At 52.0% G+C, this 17,738-nt stretch overlaps 1 protein-coding gene across 2 annotated transcripts in view; it reads left to right on the top strand.

The window, feature by feature from the left end:
* slc35b2 (solute carrier family 35 member B2) overlaps positions 1–17,167 on the top strand; it is a 50,606-nt gene extending 33,439 nt beyond the window's left edge. For both annotated transcript variants that reach the window (XM_078212111.1, XM_078212110.1), the window contains exons 3-4: positions 11,013–11,173; positions 13,848–17,167. In XM_078212111.1, the coding sequence (XP_078068237.1) occupies positions 11,013–11,173; positions 13,848–14,783 (1,097 nt within the window). In that variant the 3' untranslated portion in view covers positions 14,784–17,167. The remainder of the gene's footprint in view (positions 1–11,012; positions 11,174–13,847) is intronic.
* Positions 17,168–17,738: the final 571 nt, after the last annotated feature.

The raw sequence follows: 17,738 nt of genomic DNA, 5'->3' as shown, positions 1-17,738 counted from the left end.
ATAAAGGAGAGTATTAAAATAAAAACAGATGCGTACAGAGTGGCCAAAAATAGTGGAGAATTAGTGGATTGGGAAAGCTTTAAAAAACAACAAAGAACGACTAAGAAAGCGATTAAGAAAGGAAAGATAGATTATGAAACTAAACTAGCTCAAAATATAAAAAATGATAGTAAAAGTTTTTACAAGTATATAAAAAGGAATAGAGTGGCTCGAGTGAATGTTGGACCCTTGGAAGATGAGAGGGGGGATTTAATAGTGGAAAACGAGGAAATGGCTGAGACTTTAAATAAGTTCTTTGTGTCGGTCTTCACGGTGGAAGACACAAATAGTTTGCCGAATATTAGAGATCGAGAGTTGGTGGGAGGGGAGGTCCTTAATACAATTACTGTTACTAAGGAGGTGGTGCTTGGTAGACTAATGGGACTGAAGGTAGACAAGTCCCCGGGCCCGGATGGAATGCATCCCAGGGAACTGAAAGAAATGGCTGAGGTAATAGCAGATGCGTTAGTAATTTATCAAAATTCGCTGGACTCTGGGGTAGTGCCGGCTGACTGGAAAACAGCTACTGTTACGCCGCTGTTTAAAAAAGGAAGTAGACAAAAGGCGGGTAACTACAGGCCGGTTAGCTTAGCGTCCATAGTTGGGAAGATGCTAGAGTCCATTATTAAAGAGGAAATAACAGAGCACCTGAATAAGAATGGTTCGATCAAGCAGACGCAGCATGGATTCATGAAGGGAAAGTCGTGTTTGACGAATCTACTGGACTTTTATGAAGATGTCACTAGTGCGGTTGACAGAGGGGAACCGGTGGATGTGGTGTTTTTAGATTTCCAGAAGGCGTTCGATAAGGTGCCTCACAAAAGGTTGCTGCAGAAGATTGGGGTACACGGAGTTAGGGGTAAGGTGTTGGCGTGGATTGAGGATTGGCTATCTAACAGGAAGCAGAGAGTTGGGATAAATGGGTGCTTTTCTGGTTGGCAGTTGGTGACCAGTGGCGTGCCACAGGGATCGGTGCTGGGGCCTCAATTGTTTACCATTTACATAGATGATCTGGAGGAGGGGACTGAATGTAGGGTATTCAAGTTTGCTGATGACACGAAGGTGAGTGGGAAAGCGAATTGCGTGGAGGACGCGGAAAGTCTGCAGAGAGATTTGGATAGGCTGAGCGAGTGGGCGAGGATCTGGCAGATGGAATATAACGTTAGCAAATGTGAGGTTATCCACTTTGGAAGAAATAATAGTAAATTGGAATATTATTTAAATGGAGAAAAATTACATCGTGCGACTGTGCAGAGGGACCTGGGGGTCCTTGTGCACGAATCGCAAAAACTCAGTCTGCAGGTGCAGCAGGTGATCAAGAAGGCGAATGGAATGTTGGCCTTTATCGCGAGGGGGATAGAATATAAAAGCAAGGAGGTCTTGCTGCAACTGTACAAGGCACTGATGAGGCCGCAACTGGAGTACTGTGTGCAGTTTTGGTCCCCTTATTTGCGAAAGGATATATTGGCCTTGGAGGGAGTGCAGAGAAGGTTCACCAGGTTGATACCGGAGATGAGGGGTGTAGCTTATGAGGAGAGATTAAACAGATTGGGTCTGTACTCGTTGGAGTTTAGAAGGATGAGGGGTGATCTTATAGAGACATATAAGATAATGAAGGGGCTGGATAGGGTAGAGGTGGAGAGATTCTTTCCACTTAGAAGGGAAACCAGAACTGGAGGGCACAGCCTCAAAATAAGGGGGGGCCGGTTCAGAACAGAGTTGAGGGGGAACAACTTCTCTCAGAGGGTAGTGAATCTCTGGAATTCTCTGCCCATTGAAGTGGTGGAGGCTTCCTCGTTGAATATGTTTAAATCACGGGTAGTTTTCTGATCGATAAGGGAATTAGGGGATATGGGGAGCAGGCGGGTAAGTGGAACTGATTCGCTTCAGATCAGCCATGATCTTATCGAATGGCGGGGCAGGCTCGAAGGGCCAGATGGCCTACTCCTGCTCCTATTTCTTATGTTCTTATGTACAGTGGGAGTTTAGTGAGTGGGTGCCTCTCTCTCTCGAGTCCACACTGTGTACAGTGGGAGTTTAGTGAGTGGGTGACCTCTTTCGAGTACACACAGTGCACAGTGGGAGTTTAGTGAGTGGCCTCTCTCTCTCTCGAGTACACACTGTGCACAGTGGGAGTTTAGTGAGTGGCCTCTCTCTCTCTCGAGTACACACTGTGCACAGTGGGAGTTTAGTGAGTGGCCTCTCTCTCTCTCGAGTACACACTGTGCACAGTGGGAGTTTAGTGAGTGGCCTCTCTCTCGAGTACACACTGTGCACAGTGGGAGTTTAGTGAGTGGGTGCCTCTCTCTCTCTCTCGAGTACACACTGTGCACAGTGGGAGTTTAGTGAGTGGGTGCCTCTCTCTCTCGGGTGGAGAAGAAGTTGACTGGTGGGTAACTGGAAGTTCTTGTGCTAATTGTATTACAACGTTTGTGAAAAGTGCTTGGCTGGGTTGAGTGTGTATCCTGCAGCGCGTGGGAAGTCGTGGATGTGCTATGTGTCCCAGACAAAGTGTCCCAGGAAGTGTCAATGGATGCAGGAACTCTGGCTTTCCAAATTTAAGGGACGGTTGGAGCCACCGTTGTGCATCCCTGAGGCGCAGAAATACTTGGATAGTAAGGAGATTGTCACACCATAGTTTAGGGACATGCAGACTTAAAGGAAATGAGTGACCGGCAGGCAGGTAGTGCAGGAGACCCTGACATCTCTCTTACTTGCTAATTGGTCTTCTGCTTTGGACACTGGTCAGGTGATGGTTCCTCCTGGAGGTGCAGCCAGAGCCAAGTCCCTGGTACCGCAGGTGGCTGAGCTGCACAGGAGAAGGGTGGTGGAGCAATAGTGACCGGGGATTCGATAGTGAGGGGATCAGACAGGCGTTCCTGCAGCTTAAACCTGACTCCAGGAAGGTGTGTTGCCTCCTTGGTTCAAGGAGGTTATGGACATCCTTCTGGGGGAGGGTGAGCAGCCAGAGCTCGTGGTCCACATTGGTACCAATGAGATGAGTGGGAAGAGGGATGAGGTTCTGAAAGCAGGTTTCAGGGAGTGAGGAAGGAAATTAAAAAGCAGGAGCTCTCGGAGCAGGATTACTCCCGGTGCCACATTCTGGTGAGGGTCAGAGTAGGAGGATTGAGCAATTGAACAGGTGGCTGGAGAATTGGTGTTGTGATGTGGAGAGGCCGGCGTTGGGCTGGGGGAAGCACAGGAAGAGGTCTCACAACACCAGGTTAAAGTCCAACAGCTTTATTTGGTAGCACGAGCTTTCGGAGTCTCGCTCCTCCTTCAGGTGAGTGAGGAGCTGGGTTCACAAACAGGGCAGATACAGACACAAACTCACATTACCAGATAATGGTTGGAATGCGAGTCTTTCCAGATAATCAAATCTTAAAGGTACAGACAATGTGAGTGGAGAGAGGGTTAAGCACAGGTTAAAGAGATGTGTATTGTCTCCAGACAGGACAGTTTGTGAGATTTTGCAAGTCCAGGCAAGTCGTGGGGGTTACAGATAGTGTGACATGAACCCAAGATCCCGGTTGAGGCCGTCCTCATGTGCGGAACTTGGCTATCAGTCTCTGCTCAGTGAATAAAGGGGATGAGCTCAGAGCGTGGATCGATGCCTGGAAGTGTGATGTGGTGGCCATTACGGAGACTTGGATGTCTCAGGGACAGGACTGGATACCCCAGGTGCCGGGATTCAGATGTTTCAGGAAGGACAGGGAGGGAGGCAAGAGAGGGGGTGGAGTGGCACTGCTGATCAGGGATAGTGTCACAGCTGTAGAGAAGGTGTATGCTGTGGAGGGATTGTCCACAGAGTCTCTGTGGGTGGAAGTTCAGAGTGGGAAGGGGCCGGTCACTTTGCTGGGAGTTTTCTATAGGCCGCCCAATAGTAACAGGGAGGTGGAGGAGCAGATAGGGAAACAGATCCTGGAGAGATGCAGTAATAGCAGAGTTGTTGTGATGGGAGACTTTAATTTCCCAAACATAGATTGGAATATCCCTAGGGTAAGGGGATTGGATGGGGAAGAGTTTGTTACGTGTGTTCAGGAGGGTTTCCTGACACAGCATGTGGACAAGCCGTCAAGAGGAGAGGCTGTACTTGATCTGATACTGACCAATGAACCTGGACAGGTGTCAGATCTCTCAGTGGGAGAGCATCTTGGGGATAGCGATCATGACTCTATCTCCTTTAGGCTTGCATTGGAAAAAGAGAGGATCAGGCAAGCTCGGAAAGTGTTTATATGGAGTAAGGGGAAATATGAAGACATTAGACAGCAAATTAGAGGAGTAAATTGGAAGGAGGTATTCTCGGGGAAATCTACTGAAGAGAGGTGGCAGTTTTTCAAGGAATGTCTGTCTAGAGTTCTACAGAACAACGTTCCGAGCAGACAGGGAGGTGTTGGTCGGTTAAAGGAACCGTGGTGCACGAAAGCTGTGCGGGACCTAGTCGAGAAGAAAAGGAAAGCGTACAAAAGGCTCAGAGAGCTTGGCGAAGATAGGGATTTAGAAGAGTACACGGCTTGTAGGAAGGGACTAAAGAAGGAAATTAGGAGAGCCAGAAGGGGTCACGAGAAGACCCTGGCAGGTAGGATTAAGGAGAACCCTAAGGCGTTCTATAAATATGTGAAGAGTAAAAGGATGAGACGTGACGGAATAGGGCCTATAAAAGGTGAAGGCGGGAAAGTCTGTACGGAACCAGTAGAAATGGCAGAGGTGCTCAATGAGTATTTTGCCTCGGTTTTCACAGAGGAGAAGGACCTGGGTGGATGTACTGCGGGCGTGCGGTGGACTGAAAGGATTGAGTATGTGGACTTTAAGAAAGAGGTTGTGCTGGAATCTTTGATTGGCATCAAGATAGATAAGTCGCCGGGTCCGGATGGGATGTACCCCAGGTTACTGTGGGAGGCGAGGGAAGAGATTGCAGAGCCTCTGGCGATGATCTTTGCGTCGTCGATGAAGACGGGAGAGGTGCCGGAAGATTGGAGGATTGCGGATGTGGTTCCTATTTTCAAGAAGGGGAATAGGGATAGCCCAGGAAATTACCGACCGGTGAGTCTAACCTCAGTGGTTGGTAAACTGATGGAGAAGATCCTGAGGGACAGGATATATGAGCATTTAGAGAGGTTTAGTATGCTCAAGAATACTCAGCATGGCTTTGTCAAAGGCAGATCGTGCCTTACGGGCCTGGTGGAGTTCTTCGAAAATGTGACTAAACACATTGACGAAGGGAAGGCGGTAGATGTGGTGTATATGGATTTTAGCAAGGCGTTCGATAAGGTCCCCCATGCAAGGCTTCTAGAAAAAGTGAGAGGGCATGGGATCCAAGGGGCTGCTGCCCGGTGGATCCAGAACTGGCTTGCCCAAAGGACAGTAAGAAGTCTCACAACACCAGGTTAAAGTCCAACAGGTTTATTTGGTAGCAAATACCATAAGCCTTCGGAGCGTGCTGCTCCGAAATGATGCAAATATAGATGGGTCTTTTTCTAAATGGAGGTCGGTCACCAGTGGAGTGCCCCAGGGATCTGTTCTGGGACCCTTGCTGTTTGTCATTTTCATAAATGACCTGGATGAGGAAGCGGAGGGATGGGTTGGTAAATTTGCCGACGATACTGCATCCAGTTCTGGTCGCCACACTACCAGAAAGACGTGGAGGCTTTGGAGAGAGTACAGAGGAGGTTTACCAGGATGTTGCCTGGTATGGAGGGGCTTGGTTATGAGGAGAGATTGGGGAAACTGGGGTTGTTCTCCTTGGAAAGACGGAGGATGAGCGGAGACTTAATAGAGGTGTATAAAATTATGAAAGGCATAGATAGGGTGAACGGTGGGAAGCTTTTCCCCGGGTCGGTGGTGACGTTCACGAGGGGTCATAGGTTCAAGGTGAAGGGGGGGAGGTTTAACACAGATATCAGAAGGACATATTTCACACAGAGGGTCGTGGGGGCCTGGAATGTGTTGCCGGGCAAGGTGGTGGAGGCGGACACACTGGGAACGTTTAAGACTTATCGAGACAGCTATATGAACGGAGTGGGAATGGAGGGATACAAAAGAGTGGTCTAGTCTGGACCAGGGAGCGGCGCGGGCTAATTGTTCCTTGTTTCTCATTTCAAGGCTTCATTCTATGATCATCTTGCTGGTAAACACAGTAAGAAGTTTAACAACACCAGGTTAAAGTCCAACAGGTTTATTTGGTAGCAAAAGCCACACAAGCTTTCGAGGCTCTGAGCCCCTTCAGCAAGATACATCTTGCTGGTGCCAGTACAGAGCGAGACTGCGGATAGTTGGAAACCTGTCTCGGGGGCAGGGAATTCAGATGGTGTTCGTGGAAGTGGAAATGACTAGGGTTGGGAAGCATTTTCCGATCGGGGCCATTGTGATCTCCTGGACTCGTTTCGATCGCCTCAGGGGGTCGGAGAGGAATTTCCCAGATTTTTTTTTTTCCCCATATTGGCCCTGGGGTTTTTCACTCTGGGTTTTCGCCTCTCCCTGGAGATCACATGGTCTGGAATGGGGGGGTGGGGGTGAGTTAATAGGTTGTAATGAACAAAGCATCGTAGCTGTGAGGGACAGCTCGGTGGATAGGATATTAGGATGTAGATAGGCTGGAAAATTGGGCGGGGATCCTGGATTCAGGATTCAATCCTGGACCGGGGAGCGGCGCGGGCTTGGAGGGCCGAAGGGCCTGTTCCTGTGCTGTATTGTTCTTTGTTCTTTGTTCTTTGATACGAAGGTTGGTGGGGTTGTGGATAGTCTGGAGGGATGTCAGAAGTTACAGAGGGACATAGATAGGATGCAAGACTGGGCGGACAAGTGGCAGATGGACTTCAACCCAGATAAATGCGTCGTGGTCCATTTTGGTAGGTCAAATGTGATGAAGGAGTACAATATAAAGGGAAAGACTCTTAGTACTGTAGAGGATCAGAAGGACCTTGGGGTCCGGGTCCATAGGACTCTGAAATCGGCCCCGCAGGTGGAGGAGGTGGTTAAGAAGGCGTATGGTGTGCTGGCCTTTATCAATCGAGGGATTGAGTTTAGGAGTCTGGGGATAATGATGCAGCTATATAAGACCCTCGTCAGACCCCACTTGGAGTACTGTGCTCAGTTCTGGTCGCCTCACTATAGGAAAAGATTGAAAGGGTGCAGAGGAGATTTACAAGGATGTTGCCTGGATTGAATGGCATGCCTTATGAGGATAGGCTGAGGGAGCTCAGTCTTTTCTCCTTGGAGAGACGAAGGATGAGAGGAGACCTAATAGAGGTGTATAAGATGTTGAGAGGCATAGATCGGGTGGACTCTCAGAGGCTTTTTCCCAGGGTGGAAATGTCTGCTACGAGAGGACACAGGTTTAAGGTGCTGGGGGGTAGGTACAGGGGAGATGTTAGGGATAAGTTTTTCATGATGTGGAGATGCCGGTGTTGGACTGGGGTAAACATAGTAAGAAGTTTAACAACACCAGGTTAAAGTCCAACAGGTTTATTTGGTAGCAAAGGCCACACAAGCTTTCGAAGCTCTAAGCCCCTTCTTCAGGTGAGTGGGAATTCTGTTCACAAACATAGTTTATAAAGACACAGACTCAATTTACATGAATAATGGTTGGAATCCGAATACTTACAACTAATCAAGTCTTTAAGAAACAAAACAATGGGAGTGGAGAGAGCATCAAGACAGGCTAAAAAGATGTGTATTGTCTCCAGACAAGACAGCCAGTGAAACTCTGCAGGTCCACGCAACTGTGGGCGTTACAAATAGTGTGACATGAACCCAATATCCCGGTTGAGGCCGTCCGCGTGTGTGCGGAACTTGGCTATCAGTTTCTGCTCAGCGACTCTGCGCTGTCGTGTGTCGCGAAGGCCGCCTTGGAGAACGCTTACCCGAATATCAGAGGCCGAATGCCCGTGACCGCTGAAGTGCTCCCCAACAGGAAGAGAACAGTCTTGCCTGGTGATTGTCGAGTGGTGTTCATTCATCCATTGTCGCAGCGTCTGCATAGTTTCCCCAATGTACCAGGCCTCGGGACATCCTTTCCTGCCGCGTATCAGATAGACAACATTGACCGAGTTGCAAGAGTATGTACCGTGTACCTGGTGGATGGTGTTCTCACGTGAGATGATGGCATCCGTGTCGATGATCCGGCACGTCTTGCAGAGGTTGCTGTGGCAGGGTTGTGTGGTGCCGTGGTCACTGTTCTCCTGAAGGCTGGGTAGTTTGCTGCGGACAGCCTCAGGAGAACAGTGACCACGACACCACACAACCCTGCCACAGCAACCTCTGCAAGACATGCCGGATCATCGACACGGATGCCATCATCTCACGTGAGAACACCATCCACCAGGTATACGGTACATACTCTTGCAACTCGGTCAATGTTGTCTACCTGATACGCGGCAGGAAAGGATGTCCCGAGGCCTGGTACATTGGGGAGACCATGCAGACGCTGCGACAACGGATGAATGAACACCGCTCGACAATCACCAGGCAAGAGTGTTCTCTTCCTGTGGGGGAACACTTCAGCGGTCACGGGCATTCGGCCTCTGATATTCAGGTAAGTGTTCTCCAAGGCGGCCTTCACGACACATGACAGCGCAGAGTCGCTGAGCAGAAACTGATAGCCAAGTTCCGCACACATGAGGACGGCCTCAACCGGGATATTGGGTTCATGTCACACTATCTGTAATCCCCATGACTTGCCTGGGCTTGCAAAATCTCACTAACTATCCTGGCTGGAGACAATACATAAGAACAAGGAGCAGGAGTCGGCCATCTGGCCCCTCAAACCTGCTCCGCCATTCAATAAGATCATGGCTGATCTTTTTGTGGACTCAGCTCCACTTACCCACCCACTCACCATAACCCTTAATCCCTTTACTGTTCAACAATTTATCTATCCTTGCCTTAAAAACATTCAATGAGGTAGCCTCAACTGCTTCCCTGGGCAGGGAATTCCACAGATTCACAACCCTTTATTATTATTATTCCCATAGAGACAGTGCTGCAAAGGTTCAGCAGACCTTTCCAGGAATGGTGAGATTGTCCTGTGAAGAGAGATTGGGGAAACTGAATCGAGAAAGAGAGGATTGAAAATACAGAAAGGAATAGACGGGGAGATACGAGTCAGCTGTTTCCCCTGGTTGGGAGTCTCGGACCAGGAGCGCAATTTAAAATAATGGGGATGCCACTAAGTTTTAAAGATTTTTTATTGGTATCACAAGTAGGTAAAGTAAAAAGTTTATTTATTAGTCACGAGTAGGTTTACATTAACACTGAAATGAAGTTACTGTGAAAATCCCCTAGTCGCCCCATTCCGGTGCCTGTTCGGGTACAGTGAGGGAGAGTTTAGTATGGCCAATGCACCTAACCAGCACGTCTTTCAGACTGTGGGAGGAAACCCACGCAGACACGGAGGGAACGTGCAGACTCCGCACAGACAGTGACCCAAGCCGGGAATTGAACCCGGATCCCTGGCGCTGTGAGGCAGCAGTGCTAACCACTGTGTCACCGTGCTGCCCCGGGTCCCTGGCTCTGTTAGGCAGCAGTGCGAACCCACTGTGCCACCGTGCTGCCCCGGGTCCCTGGCGCTGTGAGGCAGCAGTGCTAACCACTGTGCCACCGTGCTGCCCCGGGTCCCTGGCTCTGTGAGGCAGCAGTGCTAACCACTGTGCCACCGTGCTGCCCCGGGTCCCTGGCGCTGTGAGGCAGCAGTGCTAACCACTGTGTCACTGTGCTGCCCCGGGTCCCTGGCGCTGTGAGGCAGCAGTGCTAGCCACTGTGCTGCCCCGGGTCCCTGGCTCTGTTAGGCAGCAGTGCGAACCACTGTGTCACCGTGCTGCCCCGGGTCCCTGGCTCTGTTAGGCAGCAGCGCTAACCACTGTCACCGTGCTGCCCTGGGTCCCTGGCACTGTGAGGCAGCAGTGCTAACCACTGTGTCACCGTGCTGCCCCGGGTCCCTGACTCTGTGAGGCAGCAGTGCTAACCACTGTGTCACCGTGCTGCCCCGGGTCCCTGGCACTGTGAGACAGCAGTGTGAACCCACTGTGTCACCGTGCTGCCCCGGGTCCCTGACTCTGTGAGGCAGCAGTGCTAACCACTGTGTCACCGTGCTGCCCCGGGTCCCTGGCACTGTGAGGCAGCAGTGCTAACCACTGTGTCACCGTGCTGCCCCGGGTCCCTGGCACTGTGAGGCAGCAGTGCTAACCACTGTGTCACCGTGCTGCCCCGGGTCCCTGGCTCTGTGAGGCAGCAGTGCTAACCACTGTGTCACCGTGCTGCCCCGGGTCCCTGGCACTGTGAGGCAGCAGTGCTAACCACTGTGCCACCGTGCTGCCCCGGGTCCCTGGCTCTGTGAGGTAGCAGTGCTAACCACTGTGTCACCGTGCTGCCCCGGGTCCCTGGCACTGTGAGACAGCAGTGCTAACCACTGTGTCACCGTGCTGCCCCGGGTCCCTGGCGCTGTGAGACAGCAGTGCTAACCACTGTGTCACCGTGCTGCCCCGGGTCCCTGGCGCTGTGAGACAGCAGTGCTAACCACTGTGTCACTGTGCTGCCCCGGGTCCCTGGCTCTGTGAGGTAGCAGTGCTAACCACTGTGTCACCGTGCTGCCCCGGGTCCCTGGCACTGTGAGACAGCAGTGCTAACCACTGTGTCACCGTGCTGCCCCGGGTCCCTGGCGCTGTGAGGGAGCAGTGCTAACCACTGTGTCACCGTGCTGCCCCGGGTCCCTGGCTCTGTTAGGCAGCAGTGCTAACCACTGTGTCACCGTGCTGCCCCGGGTCCCTGACTCTGAGGGAGCAGTGCTAACCACTGTGTCACCGTGCTGCCCCGGGTCCCTGACTCTGTGAGGGAGCAGTGCTAACCACTGTGTCACCGTGCTGCCCCGGATGAGGAGAAATGTTTTTGCCGAGAGGGTTTAGTGTGACCGGTGGTTTTAATGTTGAATGTTGAGATCTTTTCCATTTATCTGTGATGTGTTATCTTCTGTGTTTTAGGCCGAGGTCTCTGTTTTCCTCTGATTAAAACCTGTGTGTTTGGGAGTGACCTGAAATCTGGAGTGCAGGATGAACCTTCCTCAACTTCCCGAACTGAGGCGACAGAATCATCCTTCACCAGACAGACCTTTAAGCTGCTGGCCTGTGTTCTTGGATTACAGGTGACTGACTCCCACCGAGAGCGAGTCCTGCCCTGCGGACCCTCGGACAGCACCGAACACCCCACACCCACACCCATCTCTCTCTCCCACCAGAGAGAATCCTGCCCTGTGGATCCTCGGACAGCACCGAACACCCCACCGCCCACACCCACACCCATCTCTCTCTCCCACCAGAGAGAGTCCTGCCCTGTGGATCCTCGGACAGCACCAGAGCGCTAAGCACCCTCCCCCATCTCTCTCTCTCCCACCAGAGAGAATCCTGCCCTGTGGATCCTCGGACAGCACCGAACACCCCACACCCACACCCATCTCTCTCTCCCACCAGAGAGAGTCCTGCCCTGTGGATCCTCGGACAGCACCGAACACCCCACCGCCCACACCCATCTCTCTCTCCCACCAGAGAGTCCTGCCCTGTGGATCCTCGGACAGCACCGAACACCCCACCGCCCACACCCATCTCTCTCTCCCACCAGAGAGTCCTGCCCTGTGGATCCTCGGACAGCACCAGAGCGCCAAGCACCCTCCCCCATCTCTCTCTCCCACCGAGAGCGAGTCCTGCCCTGTGGACCCTCATATAGCACCAAGCAACCCCCCCCCCCCCCCCCCCCCCCCCCACCCCACCAAGCCCCATCTCTCTCTCCCACCCGAGAGAGCCCTGCCTGCGGCCCCTGGGACAGCACCAACCCCCCCTCCCCACCACCCCCATCTCTCTCTCCCACCAGAGGGCCCTGCCTGCGGCCCCTGGGACAGCACCAACCCCCCCTCCCCACCACCCCCATCTCTTTCTCCCACCAGAGAGTCCTGCCCTGTGGATCCTCATATAGCACCAAGCACCCCTCCCCACCACCCCCATCTCTCTCTCCCACCAGAGGGCCCTGCTTGGACCTGCCTGCCCGTAACCCTTCATCCCACTAATTAAAAACCTATCTATATCCTCCTTTAATGTGTTTAGCATTCCAGCATTCACTGCACTCTCAGGTAGAGAATTCCACAGATTCACCTCCCTCTGAGTGAAGTATTTCCTCCTCATTTCTGTTTTAAATCTGCCACCCCTTAGTCAAAAACTATGTTTCTCGTTCTCGAATGTTCAGCAAGTGGAAACATCCTCTCGGCGTCTACCCTGTCAATCCCCTTTAGCATCTGATATCAATTAGATCTCCCCTCATTCTTCTAAACTCCAGTAAGAATAGGCCTAAACTGCTCAATCTCTCTTCATAAGATAAGTTCTTCATCCTGGAATCAATCCAGTGAACCTCCTCTGAACTGCCTCGAATGCATTTCCATCCCCCCTCAGGTAAGGGGACCAGAACTGTATGCAATATTCCAGATGTGGCCTCAACAGTGCTCGATAGAGTTGCAACAGCACTTCCCAACGTTTAGACCCAGATCCCTCTACATTGAAGCATTTTGTCGTTTCTTTCCGTTTAGATGATTTGCCTTTTTATTCCACTGACCAAAATGGAATATTGTAACCAATGGATTCACTATCTCTGCTGCCACTTCCTTTAAAACCCTGGGATGTCAGCCATCGGGCCCTGGGGACTTGTCTGCCTTTAATCCCAATAGTTTGCTCAGTACTTTTTCCTAGTGATGGCGATTGTTTTAAATTCCTCCTTTTCAATTACCTGTTACTATTGGGATGGTTCTAGTGTCCCCCACTGTGCAAACAGGCAGAATATTAACTTAGTCTCTACCATTTCTGTGTTCCCCATTATTTACGCCCCAGTCTCCTCCTCTAAGGGACTAACATTGACTTTCGCTACTTTTTTCCTTCTATATCCTTATCGAATCTTTTGCCATCAGTTTTTAAATTTTGCGCTAGAATTATTTTATAATTTGCCATTTGCTCTTTTTATTACTTTTTTAAGTGACACTTTGGTTTGTAAAAGTTTCCCAATCCTCTGGCTTGCCGCTGGGCTTTAAATCAAGATCCTTGGTTCTTAGAGGCCGCAGAGATGGTAATATAGTCGGCTCGTAATCCAGAGGCCCAGGCCTGGGGACCCGGGTTCAAATCCCACCATGGCAACTGGTGGAATTTAAATTCAATTCATAACAAAACGTTGGAATGTAAAGCTAGTCTCAGTAATGGTGACCATGAAATTATCATCAATTGTCATAAGAACCCACCTGGGCCACTAATGTCCTTTAGAGAAGGAAATCTGCTGGTCCAGCTGTGACTGCAGATCCTCTTCTCTGAAATGGCTGAGTGAGTGAGTGACTCGCTTCATGGGTAATGAAGGATGGGCAGCAAATGCTGACCTTGCCAGCGACGCCCGTGTGATCCTCTTCCAGACAGTGAGGCACCAATAATACTGAACTCCAAAGATGGCCGTGCTTCCCCCGCCCCGCCCCCCCCGGCCCAGGAGAGAGAGCAACCCCCCCTGGCCCAGGAGAGAGAGCAACCCATCCCCCCCCCCCCCCCCCCCCCCGGCCCAGGAGAGAGAGCAACCCCCCCTGGCCCAGGAGAGAGAGCAACCACTCCCCCCTCCCCCCCCCCCCCCCCCCCGGGCCCAGGAGAGAGAGCAACCACTCCCCCCCCACCCCCCCGGCCCAGGAGAGAGAGCAACCACTCCCCCCTTCCGCACCACCACCCCCCCCCCCCCCCCCCGCCACCCCAACTCTCACCTCGTTCTGCAATTTGCCCTGATCAGTGGTTTGTCTGTTTTCTCTCCAGGCTTCCTACCTGACGTGGGGGGTCCTCCAGGAACGGGTGATGACCAAGGCGTATGGGAGAACAGAGACTGATCCTGGCGTGAAGTTCCAGGACTCCCAATTTCTGGTTTTTATGAATCGTATCCTGGCTGTCACAGTCGCTGGCTTGTGCTGTGCTCTCTCAAAACAGCCTCGTCACGGGGCGCCCATGTACAAATATTCCTTTGCTTCCATCTCCAACATCCTGAGCAGCTGGTGCCAGTATGAAGCCCTGAAGTTTATCAGTTTTCCCACCCAGGTACTGGCCAAGGCTTCCAAAGTCATTCCTGTAATGCTGATGGGCAAGATTGTGTCACACAAGAGCTATGAATACTGGGAGTACCTGACAGCCATTCTCATCTCTGTTGGAGTCAGCATGTTCCTGTTATCCAACACACAGAACAAACATCCGCCCACTGTCACCACCTTCTCCGGTGTCGTCATCCTCGCCGGCTACATCCTCTTTGACAGCTTCACCTCCAACTGGCAGGACGCTCTCTTCAAGTACAAGATGTCCTCTATCCAGATGATGTTTGGAGTGAACCTCTTCTCCTGCCTCTTTACCATTGGCTCGCTCCTGGAACAGGGCGCCTTCTTCCAGTCGCTGCTGTTTATGATGCAGCACCCTGAGTTTGCAGCACATGCCGGGATGTTGTCCGTTTGCTCAGCCTGTGGACAGCTCTTCATTTTTTACACCATTAGCCAGTTTGGAGCTGCTGTCTTCACCATCATCATGACCCTTCGCCAGGCATTTGCCATCCTCCTGTCCTGCTTTATCTACGGTCACTCTGTCGCGGTGGTGGGTGCTCTCGGACTGGTCACGGTTTTCTTCTCCCTCTTCCTGCGGGTGTACGCCAGGAGTAGGATGAAGAGTAAGAAGAGGACAGCACAGGGCCAGGCTCCAGTGCAGAAGGTGTAACTGGGAGCCGGGCTCATTGGCACGCGTCTTTCTGGATAGTTAGAACGGTGAGCGGTGCAGTTAGGGCAGCGATTAGGGAGGGCTGATGGCAATGAAGCGGAGAAACTCCATTAGAATCTGCGGAGTGAGCGGCCTGGCTGTCCATGCAGAGAGAGCGGCCATCGCAACACTACCCCCCCTTCACAGCGTGACCCTCCCCCGCTCCCCATCCCCGCTCCCCATCCCCGCTCCCCCTCCCCATCCCCGCTCCCCCTCCCCATCCCCGCTCCCCCTCCCCGCTCCCCCTCCCCGCTCCCCCTCCCCCTCCCCGCCCCGCTCCCCCTCCCCGCCCCGCCCCCGCTCCCCCTCCCTGCCCCCGCTCCCCCTCCCCGCCCCTGCTCCCCTTCCCCGCCCCCCCCCGCTCACCCCCCTTGCCAGAGCCCACACTCCCTCACCCAAACAACCCCCCCCCCCCCACAGGGACAGAGCATTCCCCCCCTCCCATGTTTCTGCTGTGACACGGACACACTCAATGCTTCTCTTTGGTGCAGTGGTTCCACATTGTTTGTGTGAGGGCCGTTTTACTCAAATCTCTGGAATATTCCGGCTCTGATTTGAACATTTTGGTCCGTTCTCTTACACCCTCCCCCCGGTGGGGAAACCTAAGCGCCCAATCGATTTCCCTCAATTCTCAGTATCTCCAGCAGGTCATTCCTTCAGGCTGTTTGTTCCAGACGGATGAGATGTTTGCGCAGGCTAACACACAGGCCGCTGTCTCTCTGTGCTGAGCTGAATCAGCACTGACTCCTGTTTGCATTTGAAGGTGTGGCTCTCCATATCCGGTTTGAAGTAGAACTTTGTCAGCTGCAGTGAGTCTTCTCCCGAAACTCCACCCTGGCTTCATATTGCAAAGCTCACACTCTGTGGGTGTGTATGGACAGGGAGAGTATACAGAGTGTTAGTCTGTGTATATCATAGAATCCCTACACTACAGAAGGAGGCCATTCAGCCCATCGAGTCTGTACCAACCACAATCCCACCCAGGCCCTATTCCCGTAACCCCACATATTTACCCTGCTAATGCCCTAACACTAGGGTCAATTTATCCTGGCCAATCAACCTAACCCGCACATCTTTGGACTGTGGGAGGAAACCGGAGCACCCGGAGGAAACCCACGCAGACACGGGGAGAACGTGCAAACTCCACACAGACAGTGACCCAAGGCCGGAATCGAACACTGGTCCCTGGAGCTGTGAGGCAGCAGTGCTAACCACTGTGCCAGCCTCTGTGGGTGCATACGAACCTATATGAGCAGGGAGAGTATACTGTGTTGGTCTGTGGGTGTATATGGACGGGGAGAGTATACAGAGTGTCAGTCAGTGGATGTATATGGACAGGGAGAGTGTAATAATGTTATTCTGTGGATGCATATGGACAGGGAGAGTATACTGTGTTACACTGTGGGTGTATATGGACAGGGTGCGTATACAGAATGCTAGTCTGGATATATATGGACAGGGGGAGTATATTGTGTATTCTGTGGGTGTATATGGGCAGGGAAAGTATGCTATGTTCTGTGCTTGTATATGGACGGGGTTATTACAGTGTTATTCTGTGGGTGCATATGGACAGAGGGAGTATACAGTGTATGATTCAGTGCGTGTATATGGATGGGCAGTATACGGAGTGATTCTGTGCGTGTATATGGACAGGCAGAGTATACTGTATTATTCTGTGGATGTATATGGACAGGAAGAATATACTGTGTGTTTTTCTGTGCATGTATATGGACAGGGGGAGTATAGAGAGTGTTAGTCTAAGTGTATATGAACAGGAGTATGCGGGGAGGATACAGAGTGTTATTCTGTGGCTGTTTATGGACTGGGGAAGTATACAGAGCATGATTCTGTGCATGTATATGGTGCGGGGCTGTTGAGGTGTATATGGTGCGGGGCTGTTGAGGTGTATATGGTGCGGGGCTGTTGAGGTGTATATGGTGCGGGGCTGTTGAGGTGTATATGGGGAGGGGTGTTGAGGTGTATATGGGGAGGGGTGTTGAGGTGTATATGGGGGGGGTGTTGAGGTGTATATGGTGCGGGGCTGTTGAGGTGTATATGGGGAGGGGTGTTGAGGTGAATATGGGGTGGGGCAGTTGAGGTGTATATGGGGAGGGGTGTTGAGGTGTATATGGGGAGGGGTGTTGAGGTGTATATGGGGAGGGGTGTTGAGGTGTATATGGGGTGGGGTGTTGAGGTGTATATGGGGAGGGGTGTTGAGGTGTATATGGGGAGGGGTGTTGAGGTGTATATGGGGAGGGGTGTTGAGGTGTATATGGGGAGGGGTGTTGAGGTGTATATGGGGAGGGGTGAGTTGGAATCGCTGTTCAATAAAAAATTATAACATTTTTGTTATTTCTCATCTTTTGCGTTCTTCAAGTAACGGTATTTAGAAATCTGGAATTATTCCAGCCTATTACCTGGGACTGCGTTTACACAACATTCCCCTTTAACCTGGGACTGCGTTTACACAACATTTCCCTTTAACCTGGGACTGCATTTACACAACATTCCCGGTTCCCCGATCTCTCCCAACGCCGGGATTGGTTCCTCGATCTCTCCCGGAGCCGGGATTGGTTCTCCGATCTCTCCCAACGCTGGGATTGGTTCCCCAATCTCTCCCGGAGCCGGGATTGGTTCTCCGATCTCTCCCAACACTGGGATTGGTTCCCCGATCTCTCCCGGAGCTGGGATTGGTTCCCCAATCTCTCCCGGAGCCGGGATTGGTTCTCCGATCTCTCCCAACGCTGGGATTGGTTCCCCAATCTCTCCCGGAGCCGGGATTGGTTCTCCGATCTCTCCCAACACTGGGATTGGTTCCCCAATCTCTCCCGGAGCCTGGATTGGTTCCCCGATCTCCCCCGGAGCCTGGATTGGTTCCCCATTCTCTCCCGGAGCCGGGATTGGTTCCCCGATCTC

Source organism: Mustelus asterias, chromosome 5 (genome assembly GCF_964213995.1).
Source record: "Mustelus asterias chromosome 5, sMusAst1.hap1.1, whole genome shotgun sequence".
Lineage (NCBI taxonomy): Eukaryota > Metazoa > Chordata > Chondrichthyes > Carcharhiniformes > Triakidae > Mustelus > Mustelus asterias.
This window is presented reverse-complemented; position numbering and strand designations above follow the sequence as displayed.